This window comes from Tachysurus fulvidraco, chromosome 22 (genome assembly GCF_022655615.1).
Source record: "Tachysurus fulvidraco isolate hzauxx_2018 chromosome 22, HZAU_PFXX_2.0, whole genome shotgun sequence".
NCBI lineage: Eukaryota > Metazoa > Chordata > Actinopteri > Siluriformes > Bagridae > Tachysurus > Tachysurus fulvidraco.
In genome coordinates, this window is record NC_062539.1 from 13,886,738 (window position 1) to 13,902,986 (window position 16,249).

The 16,249-nt window shown below is 36.4% G+C and overlaps 1 protein-coding gene across 2 annotated transcripts; it reads left to right on the forward strand.

Annotated features, from left to right (window-relative positions):
* The first annotated feature begins 62 nt into the window (after window positions 1–62).
* On the forward strand, window positions 63–15,635 carry lyn (LYN proto-oncogene, Src family tyrosine kinase). Of its 2 annotated transcripts, none has more exons than XM_027142779.2 (13): window positions 63–219; window positions 7,328–7,464; window positions 8,208–8,262; window positions 8,357–8,462; window positions 8,812–8,910; window positions 9,140–9,243; window positions 9,619–9,768; window positions 9,895–10,047; window positions 11,277–11,459; window positions 11,827–11,903; window positions 13,046–13,199; window positions 13,442–13,573; window positions 14,341–15,635. In XM_027142779.2, exons 2-13 carry the CDS (start codon window positions 7,333–7,335, stop codon window positions 14,541–14,543), a joined length of 1,548 nt encoding a protein of 515 aa, XP_026998580.1. In that variant the 5' UTR covers window positions 63–219; window positions 7,328–7,332; the 3' UTR covers window positions 14,544–15,635. The 2 variants fall into 2 exon arrangements, with proteins under 2 accessions (XP_026998580.1, XP_026998582.1); XM_027142781.2 differs by having other exon boundaries at window positions 7,328–7,422.
* Window positions 15,636–16,249: the final 614 nt, after the last annotated feature.

A 16,249-nucleotide genomic window follows, 5' to 3' on the forward strand; every position in this document is an offset into this window, starting at 1 on the left:
CCTGATAAACACGTGTGATGGCAGAGACTCAGCTCTCGGGCTTTGCTCTATTATGCAAATGTATAAACCGATGAATTTACCCGGAAGTTGCAGTGTAACAGAAAAAACAGCGCGCGCTGCAGTTCCTCTTTATCGCTCCGGTGCGGCTCAATGAGGCGCAGCTCCCAAACCCCAGAGCCACCTTTTACTGCGCTGGAACTCTTAAACTACACCTCACTGGTACGTGTCATATTTATATTCTCTCTTTCTACACTCAGAGATGTTTTTCTTCGGTTTTTAGACGGAATTTTTCTACTTTTCTGACCGTAACGAACTAGAAAAGAGCTTCACGTTATTGTCGCAAACTTTTGCGTCCAGTGTTTTCTGCTTTTCCAACAGCCACCTAATGAAAACGTCATTATTTATTTATTTTTATTTATTGATTTATTTATTTATTTATTTATTTATTTATTTATTTTTATTTATTCTAAAAGACAGGAAGTCAGTAGTTTAAAGGCAGTTGTATTCATATTGTTTGTTGTTTAACTATTTCAGAAAATGTCAATGATTATTGCTAATAATCATATTATTATCTTTAAAAATAGACCCCCAGGGTTCACTGTTAAGCTCCGAGATGTTTTTGATATTTGTGTGTGTATGGTCCAGTGTGTCGCTGTTTTATATTTGTGATAAAAGTAAAAGAAAGGAAAAAAGAAAGTTAAAAAGTAATATACTAATAAACAGTGAATAAGGTTTTTAAAACTTTTATTTTTTTTCTTCTTCTTTTATTATTATTATTTACTTGTTTAGAGTTTTTCTGCTTTTATTGACCGACGGATATGATTTTTTTTTTACTATTCAAACATTTTGTGGCCAATAAACGTGAGCTTAGATTTATTTCATGAACAGTATGTAGTTTATTTTTGTTGCAGTATGTGTCCGGTGTTTTGTTTTGTTTTTTTGCACAAATTTATTAGAAACGTTCCTCATGAATGTAAATTATTTTAAGTTATTTACAGTCGAACATGTTTGGAGCTTATTCAGAGTTTTTTTTTGAGTAAACACACTAATAATTTCTAAATATTCTTAATAAATGTAATAACTTACTGACAGTTTTTCTTCAAAATTTAAAGATAATTGAGAAGCACTGCAATATCTTTTAAAATATATAAATTCACTGAATTAGATCTATTCAGAGTGGTAGAACATATCGTCATCAAGACATTTATCATTTTCCCGACATGTTTCTTGTGCAATAAATTTCAACTTTTGTGTTACGATTCAGCGAATAGCCAGATGGCTGTCAGAAATGACATTTGTTAGTCTGATGGACAGCGTCAATGTGACTGGAAAATACGTTCTTCAAAAAAAAAAAGGGTTCCTCAAGAAGTTCACTTGGAACTTTCTGAATGACAAAAACTCAAGGGTTTTCCAAGATGAACAAACTTAAAAGTCGCTTTCTAGCAGCTATTAGAGGAAACCAGATATGTGTAAGTGAGATTTTTTAACCCATTTACACAGCTCTTTTGAAAACTCTTGTGCTAAGAGTTCCTCAATATTTCTTTGATATATACACCATCAAGCCTAATGAAGCTGTGGTGTTCTTGCAAAGTCCAACACTTTTGTCATTCACACAATTTTTTTTAAAAGTCACACTGTTTCAAAGTCGTTGTGTTGCTCTACATAACGTAATGCTTTAAAAATATCTTCAAACGTTGACGAAATAAGGAAAAAAAAACACTTGCTGTTAGAAATGTTATAAGTAAATAATTCTTTGTTGGTGGGTTGAAGTGGAGGTCACAGTGCAGTTGATTATTTTCCTATGCATACATCCATGTACATTATTGCGTTCACAGACACTTCTGTGTGTTCTCTCACTCGACATAAGTAGTTTGCTACATCACTGAGAAATGAAGTCCTGAAGATGTGGGCATACTTACAGCTTTACCTCTGACTGATAGAAAGTGCTGACATGGGAGACTCCTTCCTTAACTATTAAAAAAGTATTTCCTTTCTGAAAACTCTAATCCGAACATGTGAGTAAAATGTACTTACTGGATTTAGTGTAATCTTGCATCATAATTCTAGAGGTCACATGAGTATACTCTTAGACAGAGCAAAGCTCAGGGGCTTTTTAGACGGTTAATAATTCTAGCTTTCCTACACAGTTCAACTATTAAAAGGCTAACAGGTAGTAAAGGGAATGAACTTTCATTCCTCTGAGAATCTCAGCACAGATGGGGGTGATAGGAATGTTAAATGCTTTAAACAGGAAGTGGACATGGTATTTTAGTTACAGTAGAATAGTCAGAGGTTTTCACTTCCATTAGCGTTTTTGTTGTTGTTCCCTTTCTACATGCTCTACATTGTCTAAACAAAAATATTCGGATTAACAAACATTTATCCCAACCAGGTCAATAAGTGTGAATTTGTGAAATCAGACATCGCTTAGGACTATACTGTGTCATGGGTTGTAAAGAAAGACCCAGAAGGAGGTTTTTGAGGAAGTAAAACTACCAACCTAGCACATTATTTTTCTTATGGGAACAAATTCTGCCTTTCGTCACTTTTTTTCTCTTCTATAGAAAAAGAAAGAAAGAAAAAAATTTGCCCATCCAACTTCATAGAGCATATTTTTGATCATGAAAATGCAGAACCTGAGACAGAGGCTGATGGACTCTGAAACAATAGTGGTTAAGATTAGAAAATCATTTCCTAGTAGGTCTAGTTCAAAAGTGACATTTTATAACAACAGAGTATTAATCTGACTTCTGAGATTTAGGAGGCAGCAGTTCAAGTTCTCTTAAGAGAAGAAAATGCTTGCATTAGTCAAAAGGCTTCTAGTGGGTTCCTCAGTGGTTCTTAGGCCAGTTTAAAGTTCTTAGATTCTTCTTTTTTTTTTCATTGAATCCTCTCTGACAGATAACTCTTAGGTCTCTAGTTGGATGGTGGTGTGTTCTCAGCACCATCTCTACACTTCAGATGAGTGTTTGTGTTGCTCCTAAAATGTATTTTACATGAAAATCGAGTCTTCATGTGAATGTTGGTGCATGGGTTCGAAGCTTCCTAAAGAGAGCTCTTAAGTCTGTATTTGGCTGCTTGGCATTTCTAACACTTCTTACAAAGCTTTTAATTTGAATCTTCCCTGAACCAAAATGCTAAATGTCTATATTTTGGAATGAACTTTGACAAAGACCTTTCATGTTTGTGTGTTTTGGATATTTGTTATTTTCAGATTTTCGTAAACGTAGGCTTAACTCGGCATTCCTTATTGACGGTGAAAGGGTCCTTGTTATTCACAGAGTGACCAACAAAAGAGTGAGAATGTAATAGAGGGCTATTGTTTATAATCAGGTATGACGAGTGACATTTCAGAGCAACAAACAGTTCCACGTATGAAATGTATGAATGTTCCAGTGAAACCTACTTTGTTTCCGATGGTCAATTTGGACAAAATGATCAAATATTGTCATGTAGAGATGACGGTACCTCTGCTTGGATACATGCTACATAGTTCCTATATTAGTGAGTCAAGCTGAAGATCACTTAAAAGGTTGAAAAAATTAAATAAAACAAAAAAATAATTTTAATTAACCAGAAGAATGACTTTAATGATCACATTTGCACCCAGACCCTCTGTGGCTAATGCTGAGAACAAGGGTCTTAACCTCTGAGTTGACTGTGGCACGTTGCCGGCTGCCTTGCTCTGATCACTTCTTCCTGTTGAAAAAAAGATGGCCAGAGGAGGAAGTATGTGGCTTTTGGTGGCCTGTTAATCTGCCAAACACTCTGAACGCCCCATGCGGCATGCTACAAGCTTCCTGATGACGTTCTAAAAATACAGCCTCACTTTTTACCGTCCAGCGAATTACACCACTGAAATGCATCATGCACTTAATTACTTAACCTTAAATACGCAACAATTGAATGTGGCTGGCTTATATATAACGCAAACCTAACTACAATGACAGTGTAAAACTTTAAACACACACACAAACAGTAAGGAAATATATTTAAGGACTATATCCATTTGCTTAACTGTGTCAATAACCGTGTTATTGCAAATAACATGCAAATGAACGAATGACACACTGATTCATATATAACTGGACATTTTACCACTGTTTACCTTGTGTGTGGAAATTAAGGTCACAGGTTGCTATAATAGATGTGTTAGTGTTGAGGAAACAAGGTCACAGGTTGCTCAGCAACCCAAGATTTGCATTTAAAAAAATGTAACCTATAGCTTGCATGTATTACAGGCCATAAAAGGAACAAAATTAAGCACCATAAATTTGACACAAAATGAAACCATTAAACATAAAGTCAGACATTTCAAGTACAGCATCAACCACAGCAGAGAAAACAGTAGCTCTTTAACCTGGCTGAGTTACAGGAAGGAATTCACCACTGTGTCACAAGCTGTCAGACGACTGCATGGGATTCTCGATTCTCGTGCAAAGCCGAGTGCTACGCTCTGTGTTTGTGGTGAAAGCTCATTTGGTTTTGGCTTTAGATTAAAAATCATTTCTCTTTTGCTTTCTTCAATCAACCCAAACCCCCTCTAAAAATAAAAATAAAGCAAAAATATAGAAATAAAAAAAAACACCCATGATGTCTTTTTAAAGTTTCACAAACTTAACTGCATTAATGTTGGATTTCAGACGATGCTCAGTTGATGCTTAGGGCCTCGATGTGTCCTGAGTAAACATTCCCCATACCTTTACACCATCCCTGTCATCTCCTGACACAGTGGATCCATGGATGAGCATCAAATTTGGACCCTAATGTCTGTTAATGTCTGTACGTCATAGCGGCCAGTGCCTTTCTAACCTTTAACTTTTTTAGAACGATTCTTATTCTTCTACATTCTTATGAAAATTGGAGACTATTACAAAAAGTTCATTGAGCAGATTTTAAAAAACATGTTACACCCTTCTTCAAATTCTTCTTCTTCCTCTTTTTTTTTTTTTTTTTTTGAATGTTCTTTGCTTCCATGAAGGATTTACCATTTTATGTCTGTGTGTGTTTTTTTTTTTCTAGTTTTATTCTAATTATAATTTCATGTATTGTCATTTTAAAGACTTCCTCCTGTTTTGACGTGTTTGTAGATGAAACTTTTGCTATGGCTGAAACTCTCACACAGCTGTGACAGATCATTCTTGAGGAAGTGGTCACATTTAATAGTGTATTATAGAGAGCATGTTTTTTACTCTGTGTAACCTTAATAACATTCGATACAAATGCTACAAAAAGGTTGGTTATGTTATAGAACAAGTCGAGCTATGAGGAGGTATCGTCATTTCTCTGAATACGAATCTTTAGCACATATTTATGGCACAACTAATTTTAATTCCTTCGTATGATAACAATAGAAGTATGAGGTTTCATTTCAATCAGTTTCTGACATTTTTGTCCTTTGTTATATTTTGTCCTGTATTTCTCCAGGGATTTTTTCCTCTTTTATTTTTCTTCATTAAAGGCATCTGGCAACAAATCTAGACAGTTGAAGGTTGTAAAAACTGTGATTGATTTTTGATTGCTGGTTTCCTGGTTTTCTTTCTTTTATTTTTTTTCTTTTGTTTTTGTTTGTTGTAAAACATTATCACAGACGTTTACAGTAGATACCCACCAGCCAGTCTGGCACCAGCAGAGTTTTTATGATTTCCTTGATCGTGATTGTTGTGAACATTACTTAAAGCTCCTGACCTGAATCTGCATTAGACCACAGCCACATCACTAGCTGGCTGATAACTGGCAGGTTATTGTATGAATAAACAGATTCACGGGTTTCCTTACTAAAGTGTTCGGCGAGCGTAGGATGTGGTGCCGTCTTTAGATTTGTCGCAAAGTTTGATGAGGAAATACATTTGCAGATTGGACTTTGGCCTCAAGAAAGAATTGAGTCTTAATTTTGATTAAGATTCATGTTTTTCCATCACAGGGAAGTTAACATTTTTTCCCTAACAAGGAAGTAAAATGACCCAATAATGCCTCAGACGTATTGTTGTAGGTTTATACATGGCAGGTCACCCTGTCTCAATTCTCCTGATATGTATTAGTTACTGATTAAGTGGCACCTATTAATTGATAAACCGAGCCGGGTTTTGGGTTTCGTCGAGGGAAGATTTCCTGAAAGTGTAACACAGCTTGCGTTGCATGTCAGTATTTTATTCTTATCTGAAAGTGAGGACTGGAATATTAGACAAATCATTGCTCTCTTGCTGTGTCTTACTTTACCGCATGAACTTTTCTACATTGTTTATTTCATTTTTATTTCGAGTTTGTGTAACACTTCAAGATGGGAATTTTCAGCTCTGTAAATACACCCGGTAGAAGTATTTTTTCAAAGACATTATCACCTGAACTCCTTGTGTGTGTATGGGTAAACTCTTGGTGCAGAGTGTATATGATGTAAACACTTGAGATGGAGCAGTGTATCTGTTTTCACCCAGTTTAGTCTTTAAATATGAGAACAAGGAAGTGGAAAGTGATTGTTCAGCTAATGATAATGGTGTAAAAGATTTCTACCTACACTCTCAAAGGGACTAATCGGTCACGACATGTCCGTGTCTGCTCTTTAGTTTTTAAATTTAGTATAGCATGATGTTCAAATCGTCACAATCAGCTTTCTCTGAACATGAACAAAAAGATATCTCTCAGATCCTCATCAGTTTCATTTGTATTTGAGGCAAAGACAAGATCTGGAAGATAATTATTAATTATTAAGGTAATGTAATTTGTAAAATGACAAATATTATGTTCTAAACAAAAAAAAATGCTTTATAGTTCACATTAGGGAAAAAAGTACAAAATATCCTAGCATAAAATAAATACCAAATGATTTATTCTGTATAACTATTAAGATTTTTTTTTTATTAATTATGAATTTATAAAATATTCACATCCCTTTTAGCTGTTTATTAAAATATCTCTTATTAAATATATTTATTTATTTGTTTGTTTGTTTGTTTGTTTGTTTGTTTGTTTGTTTATTCATCATCCTCATCATCATAGGTTAGCACTTTATCCTTGTCAGGATCCTTAATAGATCCTTTTTGGAGTGTAAGCTGGGAATATTGTTTATCTGCGACATCAGTACACCTCAGGACACACACATCATTCTCTGTGTACCGTTTTCTGTTGTTAAAATGCCTTTCTGTCATTTCCTGAAAACTGTTTATACCCAGTGCTAATCCGGAAGCTACTGTATAAGCTACATGTTAGCTATATTAGCTTAAGATTCAACGTTATCATGTCTAATCAGGCAGATCAAACGCTTGTTTTTGTCTGAAGTGTCACTTTAAGGTGCGTCTCCTGACTGCTCTTTTCGTCTCTTCCCTGACAGAAACCATGGGTTGTAAAAAATCCAAGCCTGCCGAGGGGCAGAGTGGAGGTTCGTTTGGTGTGAAGAAGCGCGAGCCTGTACATCCTGAAAAAACGGTATATGTGAGAGATCCAACCTCCCCTAAACCTCACACTATAGTAAGTAGTGAGTCAGGGTGTGAAAAGTCTTCTCACTCTAGCTGGCACTTCTACAGACGTTTACTTTCAGATCGTATCAGTCTCATGAATGTCACGGGGATGAGTGTAAAAATATTATTTGTATATTACAGATAAGATCTGAGGAAACATTTCTCTATTAGAGAGCTTCACACTTTTAAGAAGTCTTTCACACTTAATGGGTTTGTTTATTTTTTTTCCTTTATGTTTTAAACACTGGTGCAGTTTCAGCGTTAATAAGCTGAGAGACCTATACCTTGCGGTATATTTTAAATGTGCAAATACGTGTGAAGGTGACTGTTACACCCTGTAACAAATAAACATTTGATGACGTGAAATCCTGCCTGTGAAACATTAGCATGTGAAAGGTTGAAAAAAAATTAAACCAAAAAAATTGGTGAAACATAACATGTGGCTGTTCTGTAAGGGTAATGACACTCAACACACACGCTGTCTGAACTGGTACATGCTAGGCTAGCAACGGTTAGCATCGGCTAGCATCTATTAAAATCGGCTAGCATTTTGCTAGCATCTGGTAGCTAACTCACTAACCTATCTATAGATAAGATTTATTGAAATGAATCTTTGGAATATAAAGATTGCTGTTCAACTCCTGAATTCTTTCTTCCAAAGCTACAATGAACACAAACAAAAACACGTTAAGTTTGAACACATCTTTACACGCTCGCTCACTGAGGTTCTCACTCTCCGTTCCCCAATTACAGAATAATGCTCCTCCGTCAGGACTCCTACCCGGGCAGAGATTCCAACAAATGGAAGGTTTGACATGACTGATATTGATCAATGATTAGTATGTTCTTTTTTTTTTATGGCTCATGGATTATTTAACAACTAGTTTTCTTTTCTCCCAAAGAGCAACACGACCACGGCAAAATAGTGGTCGCTCTCTACCCGTACGAGGCGATCCACCCGGACGACCTGGGATTTAAGAAGGGGGAGAAGTTGCAGGTTCTGGAAGAGTAAGTGTACAGTACGACTTATGTGTTAATGGTTTAAGGAGATATTTTAAAATGTGAACGATTACAACAGAGCGAATGTTGAACGGATTCTTAAATCTGATTGGTTGATTCCTTTTCTTCCTCACTTCGCAGACTTACGTTAATGAGCTTGTTACCGTTTCCATAGTAACAGCTCACGTGAAAGGCGTACGCGCCACATGATCTTAGACTAACCAAAAACAGATTACAAAACCTTTGATACAGCAAGATTTTCTTTAAAGATGTAAATTTAATTTTTATTTATAGAAAGAGTCTCCACTGTTAGCGCTGTTTTTATTCATTTTTTTAAATCATTATTATTGTTGTGCAGACATGGCGAATGGTGGAAGGCAAAATCTCTGAGCTCAAGGAAAGAGGGTTTCGTCCCCTCCAATTACGTCGCCCAGGTCGACACCATGGAGACGGAAGAGTAAGTGCTGCTATAACATAATTACTGCCAGCCTACTATAATTTTTTTATAGCATGTATAGCTTGGCATTATGGGTCTATGCTAATAACAGGTCACATCCCAGTCCTGTTTAGAGAGCCAAAAAACCCTGAACTGTTAATGGATTACATGTTTTGTATGAGCTAAAGCTTTGTGACAGATAGTTATCCAGAATTGCCATTTTTTTTATTTGTTTGTTTCTGGTTTTCAGATGGTTCTATAAAGACATCACAAGAAAAGATGCAGAGCGACAACTGCTAGCACCTGCTAACAAACCTGGATCCTACCTAATCAGAGAGAGCGAGACATCCAAAGGTTTATACTACAATGCTAATTAATTAAACAATGTACTTTAGATGTTTACATGCAACATGTGTGTAGAATTTGGGGTAATTAATTATAAAGATGGATGCTAAGCACAAGCAAGCATATAACTAAAATTACACTGCAACGTTTTTCTGTGTGATTTTTTTTGCAAGCTATCAAGTGATTGAGCCTTATGATGTAACTAGCTAGGATCAAATTAATTAAAACAATATAAAATTACTAAGAATTCATTGATAATTCATTTGGGTTACCAAAGAGTGGCGTATGATTAGCGTACGTTGTTACATTACATTATTCCAGTAGATGATGCAGATTCTCGTAAAGTTTACCAGTTATACAATTGTTTGACATTCCTTTTCACAGGAAGCTACTCACTCTCCATCCGAGATGTAGGTCCTCAGGGTTCAGATGTTGTAAAACATTACAAAATCCGGAGTCTGGACAATGGTGGCTACTACATTTCCCCCAAAATCACATTCCCAGATATCAAGAAAATGATCCAGCATTACCACAGTAGGTAGCACTCCAATAAAACCAGCTTTGATTTATAATAAAAGAAGACTTGGTTTGGCTGCACGGCTCTGTAACAGCGACAGCGGGACTTCCCTTCACTGACGGTTTATGTGTGTTTTGACTCAGAGCAATCAGATGGACTTTGTCGTAAACTGGAGAAGTCGTGCGAAAAGCCAAAAGCCCAGAAACCGTGGGATAAAGATGCCTGGGAGATCTCGAAAGAGTCCATCAAGATGGTGAAGAAGCTTGGGGCGGGGCAGTTCGGAGAGGTGTGGATGGGTGAGTTAAAGGATTTAATGTCAATATGCTCAAATACAGGAACTGCTCCATGTTTTAGTCAAGTTTCTAACCTCAAAAAAACAAGTACAGAAACTGCGTCATTAATGATCAGATCTGGAGCTCTCAATCGGTTTAATCCAAATTTTTAATCTCTTGTACATCCTGTATCCTGGGCATGCTTCATATTAGCTTCATATTAGCTTCATATTACATTCCACCTAGAACCACATACTGTAGACAGTTGTCAGCTTTAGTTAAATGTCTCCTGCTGCCAATTGAAACCTCAGAGCTGAGCATCTGCCACCAAAGCCACTTATCAGGAAGATAGAAGAAGGAAGCTGTGGTATGGTTGGTGGTAGATTTGCATTCGCAATAATTTTTCCATTATTATTCGCTCAGCTTCTTCCCGCTTGGCAGGCGCTATGAATTGCAGGAAGTGGTCGACTTTGCAAATATACAAATGGAACTCAAGTCTTAAAGCTGTTTCCTCATGACATGTGCTACCGGTGCAATGCCAGATCTAAAACCTGCAGGTGTCTGAATCGATAGATGTGCTTTGTGATATCAGCTCCCCATGGTGCTTGGGCCCCTGTTCATTGCACTTAAATTAGCTCGGTTTTCAGTGTCGCTAATTCATTTATGACACTAGCAAAAAAGTCTTCATTCATGTGATTCTGTATTTTCGCTGTTAATTTGATTGTAGCGACAGAATAATGAACTTTTAGATTTAATGAATAACTGGATAATAGATTACTGGATCACTGAATAATAAGCAGAGAGTTTATGGACTTGCTATAAACTATTAAGAGACCAAAGGCTACAGTACTAAGGTAGCTAACTGGCTAGTTGCAGGATGGGGCATACGGTTATTCAGCAGTGTAGGGTGTGTGTACTGAGAAAGCATGGTGTCACGTTTACAGGAATGTTCAGAGAAATGACAACACTATACACGTGCTAAACACATGCTAAACATACTATATCTCTCTATCTTGACTCAGTAGTATTGAGAAATATGGGCGTGTTTGTGTGTCTGTCTTACTTATTTAAGTAAACTTTTTGAAAGCAAAAAGAGACAGAAAGTAGTGTCTCAAATTCCTGTAGCTTTGTGGAAACAGGCAGGAATTCCCCAGCTGCTGTCAGCACTTCTTTCCATCTTTTGTCTAAAAATCGACTCAGTGACTGACCTTCAGAAGCGACCGTGACCTCTGAGAACCTTCATGTTTTCACAGCGTATTACAACAACAGCACTAAGGTGGCGGTAAAGACACTGAAGCCCGGCACAATGTCAGTCGAGGCTTTCATGGAGGAAGCGAACCTGATGAAGACGCTTCAGCACGATCGGCTCGTTCGACTGTACGCCGTCGTCACCAAGTGCGAGCCCATCTACATCATCACCGAGTTCATGGCTAACGGTATTGCTGGATAAACACACCTATACATGCCGGATAAATCACCTAGAAAATAATCGAAATAATATCCAGAACTGAGAGAATTCTCAAATCTGATTGGTCAGAAGGTGATCAGTTTTAATAACAGCACAGCTTGGGGATTGGATATTAGTCCCAGGTTTAATAATGCGCATGTTCTATAAGTTATTGTTTCCATAGTAACAGCTCATTTGATATAGTAAAGTTTCCTGTGAGGCAATGTTTTCATGGAAGGTGTCTCCAGTGTCAGCATTCCTCATGTATATGATAATGTATGATGATGATGATGATGATGATGTTAGTCAGTTCTGTGATGTAAAATCCTGTACAATTGTGCTTTTTCTCTTTCCAGGCAGCTTGTTGGATTTCTTGAAAAGCACAGCAGGCTCCAGTTTACAGCTTCCCAAACTGATCGATTTCTCCGCTCAGGTAAAAAAAAAAAAAAAAAAAGCTAAAAATGCTCTCTGGGGAGATTTTGTATTTTATTTGTTTAATTTCTTGTCTTCTTCCTCTTTTCTCTCATGTCGTAACTTCGGGCATCTGGGTTGTGCTTGCGTGCAGGGTTTGGAAACGCTGATGTCACTGTTTCCATTAAAAAAGAGGAACCAATACTTTGGTGTGAAGTCTGTCTTTATAAAATCACCCACAAATTTCCCGAAAGTTTTAAACACTTAAAAGATGTTTTTAATGATCCGGGTTTATTCGCTTTATTCGATCAAACTTTTGTAATATCGATTGTATTGTTAATTTAAATGTAGAGACTGTCTTTTTCTGCAAGATGGAAGAATGGAAAAGAGAGCAGGAACGATTCTTTCTATTAAATTTCACTTTCAAGTTTCTCCAAAATTGCTTAGAGTTGCTTTTTGTAAAATCCAGGTTTCGACTTGTACATCCCGTTTCTGAGAGGGAACGAGGGACACCGAAGGAGAAGAGAAACTTTATTTATGCCTCTGTACAGACCAGACCGCATCAACGGCTGTCAGATAAAGCAATGTGGTTAGGTGTGAGCTTAAAGGAGAGTATTGAAGTATAGGTCTTGTTTCATTAACTTGAGATCACAGTCTAGCTGCAGATTTCACACCAGTTCCGTCGTAAGTTCTCTGGTTCTCAGCAGCGATTTTTGTAGATTTTTTGTAGACAGGCTTTGACCTCACAGGCTAATTATTAAAACACACACGGATGGCACTTGTACACCACAGAGACTTTAGATATTACATACAGCACGGAATAAAACACTTTGTGGTGGGATGTCTGTTGAATGTTTCCATTACTACCTTGAAAAAGTTGATTACAATAAAACGTACGCTTAAAGGTTATCGCTTATGTCTTAACATTAACATAAAGTTAATACTTTGCTTGTGAAACTGGAGACTCCTTCTGTAAACGTTATTGTAACAACGATATTATGAACGTTATTATAAAAAGGATGTTTCAAATGCTTATAAGTAACATCCACCGTTTAAAGCCCTGTTACTATAGAAACGATAACAATAAGTTACATCCTTGAGGTTTTAGGCTTCATTTACTAATTGACTTGACTCTGGTTTTTATTTATTCAACGGCGTGTGCAGATTGCAGAAGGCATGGCCTACATTGAGAAGAAGAATTACATCCACAGAGACCTGAGAGCCGCCAACGTGCTGGTGTCTGAGAGCCTGCTGTGTAAGATTGCAGACTTTGGCTTGGCCAGAATTATCGAGGACGACCAGTACACGGCCAGAGAAGGTGTGTGTGTGTGTGTGTGTGTGTGTGTGTGTGTGTGTGTGTGTGTGTGTGTGTGTGTGTGTGTGTGTGTGTGTGTGTGTGTGTGTGTGTGTGTGTGTGTGTGTGTGTGTGTGAGAGCGAGGCGAAGGTCCTCTCTGCAAGTTTCAGAGGTCGTTCTCCGGCAGAGTTTTTTCTTTTCCTCTTTACAACAGAGAGTTTGTCAGATTAATAAATGTTTATTGTTTATTAAATGTGTCTTACAGGAGCAAAGTTCCCCATCAAATGGACCGCACCAGAGGCAATAAATTACGGTTCCTTCACCATCAAGTCTGACATGTGGTCTTTTGGTATTCTCATCTATGAAATAATCACGTTTGGGAAAATCCCTTATCCAGGTAATGAACGTGTTTTTATAAATCACTGACTAACATCCATCTTAAAGCTGTTACTCATTTCTCAGTAGTTATGAATTGGAAGTTTGGCATTTAATCCTGCATCGCCCTCTTCTGGAGAAGAGCAGCAACTACAAGTCAAGTCGTGAAAAGCTCACAAACTTTCTGTCCTTTATATTTTTAGTGGCCAGAATCCACATTAATGAAAATAATAAGATATAAATATACGTTTGTTGCATATTATCCATATCACATTACAAATCTTAATCTTGAATCTCAGATTCTTGAATTAGACTTTTGAAATTATTTTTAATTTGTATCATATATCTAAAAAAAAACAGTCTTTAATAGTTAATTAAGATAGAGCGTTTTTATTTTGACACGTTTTTACACGTTTACGGCGTCACATTTTCATCTTGCTAGTGAAATCCCTGTGTGTTTACTGCTCTGTTCTGCCCCCTAGTGGAATAACAGAGACTAACGTTTTGGGTTTTTTTAACCGTTCCATTCAGTTAACTTGTATAGTTTGTAAGTCATATAATCTGCAATATCATCTTAGTTAACTTTAACCATCTTCATTAATATTTTGTATATGTAGCATATTTGATTTATATTTCATTTATATTTATAGGACTCCTGTTATGAGCCTGAACTATGCTGCATAAAAATGAAGATTTCTGATTTTATTTTCCCTAAATGTTAATAATCACCTGCATATATTAACTTTGTTTTGCTTACTCTTTCGTCACTTTTTATGTTTCTGTCTTTAGGAATGAGCAACGGGGAGGTCATGACCTCAGTGCAGCGTGGCTACCGCATGCCCAAGCCTGAAAACTGCCCCGCTGAACTGTATGAAATCATGAACACTTGCTGGAAAAGTAAACCCGAAGACCGACCCACCTTCGACTACATGCAGAGCGTCCTGGACGACTTCTACACTGCCACCGAGGGCCAATACCAGCAGCAGCCCTGAGCCTCGCTCCTGCTCTTCCCAGGCACGCCGCTGCACCTACGTTATTTATACTTACCCGAAAAACCGTGCGTATGGAAGACATCATGTGTAAATATATGTAAATAAGTATAATAAATGTATATATAGATATATTTTTTGCTGTCTACCAGCTTGCTTGCTTTTAAGCAAGATCTACACGGCTTCTTCAAATTGAAGTTTTAGCTGCTTGCCTGTAAAATGATAAAAACGATCATTGTGATTTTACATGAAATTTTTCTTCCAAAAGTATAATCCGACTGTTAAAAAAAAAAAAGCCATGGAGCTATGACAGCGATGAATTTAGAATCCAGCACTTAAAAAAAACATGCATCAGGACATAATAACAGAAGTGTAATAATATATATCTTAATCTCTGCTTCATTAGCCAGTAATATATTTGCAGATGTTTTATTAGAAGCAATAAACATGTATTTTCTGTCTGTAATAATTAAAATATATCAGAATGGTTTGGGATTGTCAGGAGAAACTGCTGATTACTGTGTGCTAATCATCAAGCTGTAGCTGATTTGTCGGTCATGTCGTTAATGTCAATCACTTTGATTCGACTCTTAACATGTATATATACATGTGCCATTTCGTCTTCTTCTTCTTCTCCGTCTTCAGCTTCTTGTAGTTATATTCAACTTTAATATTCAACTCTTGTTAATTAATTAATTTATTTTTTATTTTTTATTTACTTTGTATACTATATATTAATCCAGAAAGTGATGGTATAGTATGAAATGCATGATCTAAGATGCACTGAGGTTTTGAGCAGGATCGCACATGGTTCTGCAATAATATGGGGGAAAAAAACATCTTTTTAAGGGACTGATACTAAAACTGTTCAAATCCTGAAATGATTAATTAAAAAGGTTGATTTAAGTTAATGCATGGTACTGTGTTGATATTCAGCTGTAATTAAAGTCTTCTTGTGTGTTGATCTTAAATACTGTTAATGAGATTGTTTGCTGTACATAAATTCTCTGTGTAGAAATATTATAGACCTGCTGTTTTGATATCCAATGTGCTGTCCATTTTTACATTTTTAAAATAAACTGTATAGACGTTAAATCTGTCTGCAACTTGATGTCTTTAATGTGATATACAAATACTGGAATAATAATAAAAATAGGGAGAAGAAGGAACCATTTTTAATTTCTGAATGCAAAACATATTGAATTTATTTATGATAACCTCCATAATTAAATTCGATTTATTTACAATATATGATTCTATGTACAAAGACCATATTGCAACAATTAGTACTATTACTAACTTTAATTTCACTACATTCATGTAACTTTTTTGGTTAACACACACACACACACACACATATATATATATATATATATATATATATATATATATATATATATATATATATATATTGTTGACCCCGCCCACCTATCTGTTACCATGGACATACATTAACTACACTCATTCTCTTCCCCAGTTGTCTTGTCTTAGTCTGTGATTGCCTCTGTCTTGTTATTGGTTCTTGTTCCCTATATATACACTGTTTGTTCATTCCCCTGTTGTGAGTTGTTGTTGGTGTTTTGCTTATTCTCTTGTCTTGTCTTGTTCAGTGTTCTGACCTGTTTTGCCTGCCTGTTTATGTTTTGTTTATTAAATTAGTAACTGCAATTGGATCCTCACTTGCCTTTGTCTCACCATGTCATGTCATA